This window comes from Seriola aureovittata, chromosome 17, assembly GCF_021018895.1.
Source record: "Seriola aureovittata isolate HTS-2021-v1 ecotype China chromosome 17, ASM2101889v1, whole genome shotgun sequence".
Classification (NCBI taxonomy): Eukaryota; Metazoa; Chordata; class Actinopteri; order Carangiformes; family Carangidae; genus Seriola; species Seriola aureovittata.
The window spans coordinates 25,455,423-25,467,459 of record NC_079380.1 but is presented as its reverse complement, the minus strand read 5'-3'; the positions used below and the strand labels follow the sequence as shown (position 1 = coordinate 25,467,459).

Below are 12,037 nucleotides of genomic sequence, written 5' to 3'. Positions count from 1 at the left end.
AGTAAATAATAACTAATAACAACTATACAGTCTGTGTGTAAACATGTAAATAAACATGTTGCTCACATGTTTACATATCAGTTATTGATTTTTTTAATTGATTGATTTATTGTTTCCTCAGAACTCGTCCAGTCATCCACCTGAATAAAACCCTCAGAGTTTCTCCAGACGTCGTCGACCCAAACAGCTGCGACTTCTGGTGAGATCAAAGCTGATACTTGCTCACAGGCTAACAAGCTAACATGCTAACAGACTGACTCAGTGTGTGTGTGTGTGTGTGTGTATCAGTATCCAGGTGGAGGTGTGTTTCTCCTACATCTTTAGTACCGGAGAGAGGAGAGACAGAGACAACATCAGTGAGTAAACAACAACAGTCCGAGCTCTACACTGTGAACTGGTGTCTGTCAATCGATCATTTCAGCTATAAAAGAATTTATTTAAATGAATTTATATTGAAGTCCACAATGAGGTTTTCTTCCACGCAAACAGAGTTTCTGTTGACATCCTGTGGATATTACTCTTTAGACTCAGAGCTCAGTCTGTGGATATTACTGTTGTTGCCTGTGGACTTTGGATTTACTGCAGCAGTTAATTAAGTTACACAACTTTTGTGGTGGCATTTGAAGTCCAGAAAGAGGTCGGTAACTGTAGGCGCAGAATGGGGACAGGCTGGTGGAGGAACACAGGAGTGAGTTGTTTGAGTCCTCTGAGACTTGGAGGACAGTTCTGGGAGGACAGCATAGCTCTGCTTCCAGCTCCTGGTCAAGCCGCTGTGTCTGGCTGTTGGTCTGGGGGTGGAAACCGGAGGAGAGACTGACTGAAGCGCCCAGGAGGCTGCAACATTCCTTCCAGAAAGAAGTGCCCAATTGGGGGTGGGTCAGACACCAGGTCTCTACTGTGCAGGCAGAGGATGTGGTCCAACATGAGTCCATGAGTTTATTTAGTACAATCAGCCAGACCAGGATAACAGGCGTCATACAAGACAGACTGGGTCCACACATCCCCAGTCCAGAAGTCATCAGCAGAGTGAGCAGACCCTTCACCACCTACTTCCAGCAGCAGTGAGGTCAAACACCTTCCTCAGCACAGATGTGAACAGCTGGACTCACCTGTTCCCCAGAGTCTCGCTCAGCTGATAAGCAGGGAGATGATGTAAATGACATGTAATGTATGTTCTACCCCCCCAGTCTGAGTTTAGATTTTCCCAAAGTCCTTCTCCTCAAATCAATGTAACCTACACAGTTTGAGAATAATAACTCGTATAAATACATCATATCATAAGATCATCAGAGCTGTTATCACAATTAGTTTCCTGGACCTGCGGGTGTCCAGTTCAACAGAGAGAATCATCTGTTTATAAAGTCAAGACACGTCCAACAGTGTCAACACAAACCTGACTTCACTATGTCTTCAACCATGAACAATAAAACCAACAGAAAAAACAGGATCAAAGACATTACATCACATTTCAAGTTTACAGTCATCTCTGCTAATGCTAACATGCTAACCTGATAGATGGAGTGTTTACGAGGACACGATGCTAACGAGTCTGTTTATAGTGAGGGGTCATTAATTATCATCAACCAGCTTCCTGTGTGTGTGTGTGTATGTGTATGTATGTGTGTGTGTGTGTGTGTGTGTGTGTGTGTGTGTGTGTGTGTGTGTATGTGTGTGTGTGTGTGTGTGTGTGTGTGTGTGTGTGTGTGTGTGTGTGTGTGTGTGTGTGTGTGTGTGTGTGTGTGTGTGTGCGAGCGAACACTCTCAGCTAATTGGCCGACCTGATTGATTGATAGAGCAAAGCTGTCAATTAAACCATGCTGTTTATCAACAAAGTGACATACACACACACACACACACACACACACACACACACACACACATTAGATGACATCATATTGTGTCCTTGTGTGTCCTCATGTCCTTGTCCTCTGTGTGTTTTTCTCTGAATGATAAATCACATTACAGAAACTGATATTATTACATCTGAGACACACACACACTTCCTCTGAGAGATCTGTGTGTCCTGTGTGTCTTGTTAATTTGACCAATCAGAGACAAGGTCACACTGTTGCTATGAGAACAAAACACACACACACACACACACACACACACACACACACACACACGTGATTAATGAAAGCAGAAGTAAATAATAAAGTAAATGAACAGTGACTGAACAAACATAATAATATGATGATAATAATTCATAATAATTAAGTGATGACAGGAACAGAGAACCACTCTAATAATAAATAATCATAGATATACATGTTCATATAAATGTCTGTATATACAGTATATGTGTATTTTATCTTAGGGTTAGGGTCCCTATTTTTTATATTTATTTATCTATCATGATGAATGTGGACGGGCTGTTACCATGGCAAATCTGTGATGTTGGATCATTCTCCTTTGTGGACTTGAAAGGCAGCACTGACCATCAGTCAGTCAGGGACATTCGTGTCTACAGGACTGATAGTTTTGGAGATACTTGGTTTCCATGGGACAATGACAACTTGGTGGTTAATAATTAAAGACTAAATAGCAATGATAATTTAACACTGAGTAACTAGCTGTTTTAACTAAGCTAACCAGGTTAGTTTGGTGGTTTTAGCACTGAGCTGGTCTTCACCTGTAACTTTAGATTGATGAATGTAACCACCTGATCACCTGATCACCTGTCAGATATGATGTACCTGAACTCATCATGTAAACACATCAGCTCTGTTAACAGACAGGGTCCTGGATTCTGTGGATCCATATTCTTCTCTAAGGTTCTTGTGTTGTTGTGGTCTTCATGGTGGATCAGACTGTGTCAGGTCTTTGAGGGTCTCCTGATGTCTGTGACAATCAGGCGACTGATTGTTGGAGATGAATGGAGCTTCAACATAACTTCACTATAAACTTCCTATAAACAACAACAGTTTTTACTGTTCTTATGGATCATCATCATGTGACTGAACAAATCACTGATTCAATGCTTGTGATCAGAGAGTGAAATGATTTCAGTTGTTGTTTTGTTGTTGTTATTTATTCTGTGATACCTGTGATTCTACCTTCATGTCATATACAGATTTACAGTGTGTGCTGTCTCATGCTAACATGTGTCTTCCTCTCACAGCTGTCCACTTCACTGTGACTGCTGACATCACCAGTCTCAAGTCCCGCCTCCGTTTCCATGCCAACAAGCAGAGCATTTATTCCGGTTACCTGTCGATGCCGAGTAAACGGTGCGAATCCCTGCGAGTGGGACTGCTGGTGAGTCACACTCATTTAACACAAGACAGCGCCCCCTGCAGGTGAAGCCATTCATCACAGTCACATCGCGAGGACTCATTACAGAGATCAGGAACCTCGCTGATGATCTGATCTACAGATATTCTTATTCTTATTTATTATGTTTTTAGTTAGATTCAGAAAACTTTGTTCATCACTGAGAAAAGCAGGTTTACAACCTACATTTAAATACTGGAACTATAAATACAAACATGACAGTTCCCCACCTTTTTTAACAGCTGAGTGAAATCCATGCCAACACTATCATTAGCATCTTATACTAACATTAAGAGGTTTGTGTCTCGACTCTATACTTGGTCAAGCATATCTCTTTATGTTAAATGAGTTGATTAGTTGATTAGAGGAAGTGGTGCTGCGTGTGATAAGACTGAACTTTAATCAGTCTGACAGTTCACATCCTGCTGCTCCACGAACTGCTGACGGCTCTGACACAAACAGTTTGACGTGTTGGAAAAGAACTTCTGGACATACAAGGTTTTTTCAGACGGCTCCTTGAGAGAGTGATGCTGGGTGTTGAGTCAGACGTTCCACATGCAGGACCAGGATTAGGACGTTTCGGACTCGTCCTGTCACGTCTGCGTGCCATTCTTATCAGAGTGTTTGTGTTTGACAGTTTCTCTCTTCCTGTTGTGATGTCAGACCTGTGATGACTCAGTGAGTCATGTGATGCTGACACGTTCAGACAGTCACATCAGGCCTGATGTTCCACACTGTGTTCCAGTTAGTCCCATAACTGTAAAGACTGGTTCACATTCCTGCTGCTCGTTTTCCGCCGGATTTCCTCTCAGGAGACCTGCAGGGACCAGAGACCTGCAGAGACCAGAGACCTGCAGAGACCAGAGACCTTCAGAGACCAGAGACCTGCAGAGACCTGAAGAGACTAGAGACCTGCAGAGACCTGCAAAGACCTGAGACCTGCAGAGACCAGAGACCTGCAGAGACCTGAAGAGACTAGAGACCTGCAAAGACCTGAGACCTGCAGAGACCAGAGACCTGCAGAGACCTGCAGAGACCAGAGACCTGCAGAGACCAGAGACCTGCAGAGACCTGAAGAGACTAGAGACCTGCAGAGACCTGCAGAGACCAGAGACCTGCAGAGACCAGAGACCTGCAGAGACCTGCAGAGACCAGAAACCTGAGACCTGCAGAGACCTGCAGAGACCAGAGACCTGCAAAGACCAGAGACCTGCAGAGACCTGCAGAGACCTGCAGAGACCTGCAGAGACCTGAGATCTGCAGAGACCTGCAGAGACCTGAGATCTGCAGAGACCCGCAGAGCCCTGCAGAGACCTGCAGAGACCTGAGATCTGCAGAGACCTGCAGAGCCCTGCAGAGACCAGAGATCTGCAGAGACCTGCAGAGACCAGAGACCTGCAGATACCTGAGACCTGCAGAGACCTAAGATCTGCAGAGACCTGCAGAGACCAGAGACCTGCAGAGATCTGAGATCTGCAGAGACCTGCAGAGACCAGAGACCTGAGACCTGAGACATGCAGAGACCTGAGACCTGAGACCTCCTGAGACCTGAGACCTGCAGAGACCAGAGACCTGCAGAGACCTGAGACCTGCAGAGACCTGCAGAGACCTGCAGAGACCAGAGACCTGCAGAGACCTGAGACCTGCAGAGACCTGAGACCTCCTGAGACCTGCACAGACCTGAGACCTGCAGAGACCTGCAGAGACCAGAGACCTGCAGAGACCTGAGACCTGAGAACTGCAGAGACCTGAGACCTGAGACTTCCTGAGACCTGAGACCTGCAGAGACCTGAGACCTGCACAGACCTGAGACCTGCAGAGACCTGCAGAGACCTGAGACTTGTCCACAGGTTGACGTTACTGTTGGCCCAATGTTCTCTGAGTTGCTGAGGTTCTCTTCTGTGTGTTTATTCCTCAGAGTCCAATCCGAGACCAAGTGGAACCTCTGGTTTTCTCCCTGAATGTCTCTCTGTACGAGAAGCTGCCGAAGAAAAGAGGTTCCATGCAGGACCTGAAACGCCTCCCTGTGCTGAGCCAGACACCCCGACCCTTCAGAACCCAGGTCAGAACCAAACAGAACCCAGGTCAGAACCAAACAGAACCAAAATCAGAACCAAGCCCAGTTCCCAAATGAGAACCAGAATCTCTGACCTGAATCAAAATCAATTATTAGTCCAGACCCAGCACCCATTGAAATCAAGGTCAGAACTCATTGGAACCCATTTCCTAACCAATCAAAAGCCCAGAGCAAAGGTCAGAACCTGGCACAGCTAAAGTCATAAGCAATCAGTACAACAGAACACATTCTGGGTCATAACCAGGTCTTCAAACAGATCAGAACCTACATCAGAACCACATGTAACACTGCCTCACTGTTTGAATGTTCCCTCACTGATGCAGAATTTTTTAATCTGTCAGATCCATATCCAGAAGGCCTGTGGTTCTGATAACCGTTGCCATAGTAACCTGCAGATGGCGGCTCAGTTCACAGATGAAGACCAGAAACCCTTCACCATGTAAGTGGACCCTTCCGCCATGTTAAGAGAACTTGACAGTTCTCATTCTGGTGATTTCACTACATGATGTTTGTGACAAACTGGCTCCAGTTTATTTGTTTGTTTGATTGATTGATTGATTGATTGATTGATTGATTGATTGAGCTGCTCAGTCTAAACTTCCTGAGTCTCTTGCAGCGTCAGGTTTACTAGTCTGATCTGAAAGTGTAGGCGTGAGACTTCAGTCAAATCCTTTGGCTTGAAACTTGACTTGAACTCACTCTGAAGGACTTGAGACTCAGACTTGCCCTTAAGGACCCGACTTCTCTTTGGACCCATGATTCACCTGAAAGACTTCAGTACTTGACTTGGGTCTTTCCTTCAGCCTGGGAACTTGAAGCTGGGTCTTCACTCAGACTTGACCTCGAATAAAGTGAGAAATAACTTGGGACTTGGTTTGAGTCTTGACTTTGGTCTTCATCCAAAAGGACTGGACTGACTGTTAAAAGAATTAAAACATCTCTTGACAGTTACAGTCACTCCTGATCAGGTGATTGACAGCTCACATGACCTGTAACATGACCTGATCTGACCAATGTAGCATGTCTTAGCTGACTGAGCTGATGTGTGTGTGTGACTGTGTTTTCAGGCAGAGGGGAAGTCAAGTGTTACACTACAACACCAGTGTTAACAGACTGTTTCTGGAGGTGAACGTCAGCAACACACCGTCACTGGGCCGACCAGCAGAGGATGCTCACAACGCCATTTTGAATATTAGCATCCCGTCATCGCTCATATATTCTGGAGTTCGAACGAAGGTAGTGTAGATTAAATCTTTTTGTCTTCCAGCTTTTAGCAGGTGTGAAAGGAGCCAGTGGAGATGGAAAGCAGAGTGTCGTCTGCATATGAGCAGATATTTATACATTAAGAACTGTTTCACCTGAAGGACCTGACAGGATGATTTGAGACTGACCTTAAAGGACCTGGTTGTTTGTGTTCCAGGGGGAGGCCACAACAACAGTGGGGTGTTCTATTGAGAACACTGTTGTTCTGTGTGAGCTGGGGAACCCGTTCAAAAGCAACCAGAAGGTACGTTCTCTATCGTCTGTTACTGCTACTGACACTGGAGTACTGCTAATACTGCTGTCTATACTACTGTCTGTACTGCAGTAGTACTACTGGAGTACTACTGCAGTACTGCTGCCTCTGCTGAGACTCTGGACCTTCCTGTCTTCCAGGTCCAGATGTTCATCATATTTCAGCTATCAGACATCAGTTTGGACACCAGGGAGATTGAGTCTCTCCTGCAGCTGTCCACGTAGGACACACACTAAACCCCCCCCCACACACACACACACACACACAAACACACACACACACACACCACACACACACACACACACACACACACACACACTGGATGTGTTTTATTGGACAGATGTTGACTGGTGTCTCTGTGTGTCTTCAGTCTCAGTGAACAGTCAGATCTGTCTCCGGTCTCTGTCTCCATGTTGGTGGAGTATTCGCTGCAGACGTCCCTCACTCTGTACGTTCAGCAGTATCAGTCACCTAAGACGTTTAATACTGACCTCTGACCTTTGACGTAATGACCTGAATTGTTAATTGTGTCCTGACAGAATCAGTCCTTCAGGCCCCACCTCCTTCAGTGGCCATGTGATCGGAGAGTCGGCCATGAAGAAGACAGAGGACGTTGGCAGTCTGCTACTGTTCACCTTTCAGGTTTGGCTGAATTCAGTCTGATCTCTTGTGGCTGCGGAAACAAATCAGGTGTAACCCATGACCTTCTCTGACAGGTGCACATCAGCGGGAAGCCGCTGGGTCGCCTAGGCAACCTTGAGGTGAAGTTTGATTGGCCGAGGGTGGTGTCCAATGGAAAGTGGCTGCTGTACCTCACAGAGATCCAAATGAGCGGCACCTCAGACCCTAGCTGTAATCCACCAGGCAATATCGTCAATACTCTAAACCTTGAGGTAACCATGACAACAGCAGCCTAACACAGACTCCTTTCAAAATACAATTTACCCTCCGTGACCTTTCCAACTATCACTAGTGAGTTTTTGTTTCTGTTTCCTCAGCTGTCAAAGGAGGAGAAGAAGAGGGGGAGGAGGAGTCTTGAGGAGGAGGAGCTGATGGAGGAGAAGCAGAGTGAAAACAGTCTCCCTGTCCTCCACCTGCAGCGGCAGAAGAAGAAGTCCTACACTCTGGTACAAACAAGTATTTGTTGAACACATGGGGGCGCTGCAAATAAGAATCATGTGGATGTTGTTATTGAACAGTTTGGATCTGTTGAGTTCAGGCTGGAGCTCAGGCTTCAGAGCTGAGGTACTAATGGAAATAAAGTCTGAAGGTGTTTTAAATGTGTTGTGACAGGACTGTTTAGGCGGGGCTGAGTGTGTGACATTCGTCTGTCCACTGATCAACATGAACAACTCTGCGACTCTGACGCTCAAAGCCAGACTGTGGAACTCTACCATGATCGAGGTGCAGCCACTTTCTTTACATGTATTCAACTTTAAGTCATTGAATCCACAGTTCAGCGTTGGGTTGTCGGCTCATTTCCTGTCTGGATCAGTGTCAGTATTTTCATTATAAAAGCTCCTCTGAGCAGCAGAGAGCTAACAGAGAGGAAACACTGAGACTCATCAGGTGACACATGGATCATCATGTTGATGAACAGATGGATGTGGAGATAAACAGCTGTTTGTCACACAACTACAGATGTGTTTGAAGATTGTATACAGAATATAGAATAAGAATATAGATCAAAAATTAAAAGCAGGGGAAATATGTATTACACACTCACTCACTCACACACTCACACACACACACATATATATATATATATATATATATATATGTGTGTGTGTTCTCTCCTGTTTTTAACTTTTTGATCTATATTCATAATGATTCTGCATCAGGAGTGTCAGTCAGGCTGGAGTTCTTCTGCCCTCTAGTGGTCAGATGTCTCCAGATGTCTCCAGATTCCCCTCCACATCCAGTCCAGGTGTCTCTCTGTCTGCCTGTTGTTTTACCAACTGTTGGATCCAGACTGAATGACTGATTATCTATCAGTCTATACCCACATATCTATCTTTATATTTATATACATATGTAAATATATATATAGATATATATGAGGATATCCTTGGGGAGCATGCAGAGGGTCCTCACCCAGACTTTAAGCCTTCAAGCTCTGGGTTGATAGAAAGTCAGACTGAGAGCAGCAGTCCAGAGTCTGAGTGAAACCAGCTGTAGGTGTGAGGCAGTCTCAGAGACCTGAGTGTGACTGTGTGTCTTCAGGACTACAGCGATGCGAGGACTGTGGTGGTGAGGGGCCGGGCGACCCTGAAGCTGCAGACCAACAAACCCACCCTCAACATGGAGCCTCACAGCACAGAGGTAACAGACCGCTCAATCATCAATCATGATGATTTCAGTCATTTCCTGTGTTTCCTCCTGAATCACACCTGTCTCTGCAGATTGAGGTCCACATTTATCCAGACCTGGGCCAGCAGCTGGACTCCAGTGCCCCATTGTGGATCATCGTGGTGTCTGTCCTGGCTGGAGTCTCACTGCTGGCTCTCATCTGCCTGCTGCTCTGGAAGGTAAGCTGAGCTGAGCTGTGACACAAGACCAACTCAATACCTCTGGTCCTGTAGGATCCACCTTAGTCCACAGCCCTCAGTCCACAGTCCTCAGATGTCTGATTATGTCTCATCACCATAAAATCATGACTTTGTTTCATCATCATCACCTCCTGGTTGGTAAAGTGCTGTTGTGTTGCCCCCTGCTGTTCAGTGTGGGTTCTTCAGGCGAGCCAGCACCAGAGAGCTGTACGAGGCAAAGACCCAGAAGGCCCACATGAAGAGCCAGCCGTCAGAGAACGAGAGGCTGACCGAGGAGCTCTGAGTCTGGGCACAGTGCTGCCAGAGAGCCCTGCTGTAAGGACCAGCTGCTGACTGACTCTTACAGACTGCTACAACTGGCTGTTATTGACTCTTACTGACTGTTTCTGGCTGACTGTTTCTGACTTTTACTGACTGACTGTAACTGACTTTCACTGAGAGACTATTGCTGACTGACTGTTATTGACTATTACTGACGGACTGTTTCTGACTGTAACTGACTGTAACTGACTGTTATTGACTGTTACAGACTGTTACTGACGGACTGTAAGTGACTGTAACAGACGGACTGTCACTGACGAACTGTTACTGACTGTTTCTGACTTTTATTTACTGTTACTGACTTTTACTGACTAACTGTTACTGACTGTTACTGACAGACTGTTTCTGACGTTTACTGACGGACTGTTTCTGACTGTTATTGACTGTAACTGACTGTTACTGACTGTTACTGACAGACTGTTACTGACTGTTACTGACTGTTACTGACAGACTGTTACTGACTTTTACTGACTGACTGTAACTGACTGTTACTGACGGACTGTCACTGACTGTTACTGTTACTGACGGACTGTTACTGACTGTTACTGACGGACTGTTACTGACTTTTACTGACTGACTGTTACTGACCGTTACTGATGGACTGTTACTGACTGTTACTGACTGACTGGTTGTCTACAGGTGAACTTGATGGCTGTTTTTCTGGAGCTTTTTTTGACTCACCTCTTTACTTCCTTTTCTTCTTGTCTGGCTGTTCTGATTGATCACCTTGTCAATAACTCTATTGATCTGTATGAATCAGTGTTTTCCTGTCATTCTGAGACTACGGGACTCTTCAGGTTCTTGAGTCTACATCAGACCAGTTTTTGCTGTGACCCCCTTTCTCTTTAAACCAGATCTCTGGGGGACCTGCCATTGTTCAGTTTCTTGGTAAAACTTTCCAAACACCTGGAGATGATAAACTCCTCTCACTTTACTGACCTGTAATGTTACTGGCCTAAATCAGCTGACAACGTTTTGTACACCTGCTTACCTGTTCACCTATTTACCCATTCACCTGTCTACCTGTTCACTTGTCTACCTGTTCCTCTGTCTGCTTCCTCCCTCTCTGTGGACATACAAGGTTTCTGACAGTGATCCCTGTGTTTTCTGTAGTGTGGTTTCTTTGTGCGTCGGACTGCATGGCGGACTGCAGCGCTCCACCAGGGGAGGATTATGGGTAAACACAAGCAGCAGCACTACACGGACTCTGACGGTTTCCTGATCCAGGACCACGTTCCCTCGTCCAGGAACAGGAAGTCACAGAAACACTGGGTTAGTTCCTGGACTGAGACCCACTGAGAGACTGGTCATATCCATGGAAACGTACCCTGAACCAGATCAAATAAGACCAGACCAAACTGGACCAAACCTTACCAAACTGGACCAGACCAGACCAGACCAGACCAGACCAACACACTGCCAGACTGTGTGTATGAGAGTGTGTGTGTATGCTGACATGTAACAACCTCATAACTTGTTTACAGTCAGTTCAATGTGTATTAAGAAAAGAACATATGAGGTTTTCAGCTGACAGCAGCGTTCACTCTGTAAACAGCTGTTGGTTTATTTGTATATGGAACCTTGTTTTTATTATTTATCTTCATTTAAAACATGTCTAATGTTTTATTTTTAAATATATGTATGGTGTTTTCTGTATAAACATTTCCCAGCATGCTCCTGGCTTCTGCTCCTTTCTAACCGGGTCTCCGACGATCCGCCAGGACTGACGTGAAGAGACTCTGCCTCAGCTGTTATTCAGTCAACAAACTGTCCATAAGACATGTTTTCCGTTCATGGATCATCACTGACCCTACATTAGCTTTAAGCTAACTTTGCCAGGCAGCATGCATGGAACATGGACTAAAAGTTGAAGTAAATAAATGTAAATTAAACAGCTGCTCAGACAAAATCAGCTGAAACGGTTTCGGAAGTGAAAACTCTTAAATGAATCTTAAGAGTAATACGAGTAAAAGAATCAGAGGGAGTTGAACAGGATTTATAGTGAAAAGGGTTAACATATAAAAAGTCATATGCTGGTTTAAGAACCTAACATGACCGCAGAAGTCAGTGTTGACAGATTTTTGTGTGATGTTCAGGGGCTGCTCAGAAACTCCATGTTCCCCTTTGAGAGAGCTGTAAGTAAAAACATTTATGTTGCTTTCAGGTGCTGAAGGATCCTGCAACAGAAATACTGTGTTGTCATTCGTCTATTGAACTGATTTTTGATTTGTGTCCTTTTTCTACCTAATTCTGATCTTTTTGACAGCACTTGAAAGCAGCACCAGGTTGTGTCTAAAATCT

The 12,037-nt window shown here is 45.1% G+C and overlaps 1 protein-coding gene across 4 annotated transcripts in view; it reads left to right on the top strand.

Moving 5' to 3' along the window:
• The window catches only part of LOC130185790 (integrin alpha-3-like), an 18,648-nt gene extending 7,238 nt beyond the window's left edge, over positions 1-11,410 (top strand). For 3 of the 4 annotated variants that reach the window (XM_056402452.1, XM_056402448.1, XM_056402449.1), the window contains 16 exons: positions 122-199; positions 289-356; positions 3,122-3,258; positions 5,192-5,335; positions 5,692-5,789; positions 6,418-6,586; positions 6,771-6,857; positions 7,007-7,086; positions 7,237-7,314; positions 7,406-7,508; positions 7,583-7,759; positions 7,865-7,993; positions 8,160-8,270; positions 9,090-9,188; positions 9,269-9,394; positions 10,850-11,410. In XM_056402452.1, the coding sequence (XP_056258427.1) occupies positions 122-199; positions 289-356; positions 3,122-3,258; positions 5,192-5,335; positions 5,692-5,789; positions 6,418-6,586; positions 6,771-6,857; positions 7,007-7,086; positions 7,237-7,314; positions 7,406-7,508; positions 7,583-7,759; positions 7,865-7,993; positions 8,160-8,270; positions 9,090-9,188; positions 9,269-9,394; positions 10,850-11,035 (1,870 nt within the window). In that variant the 3' untranslated portion in view covers positions 11,036-11,410. Of the gene's footprint in view, positions 1-121; positions 200-288; positions 357-3,121; positions 3,259-5,191; positions 5,336-5,691; positions 5,790-6,417; positions 6,587-6,770; positions 6,858-7,006; positions 7,087-7,236; positions 7,315-7,405; positions 7,509-7,582; positions 7,760-7,864; positions 7,994-8,159; positions 8,271-9,089; positions 9,189-9,268; positions 9,395-9,587; positions 9,731-10,849 lie in introns of all 4 variants that reach the window. The other variant, XM_056402451.1, reaches the window with a different exon arrangement.
• The last annotated feature ends 627 nt before the right edge of the window (positions 11,411-12,037 follow it).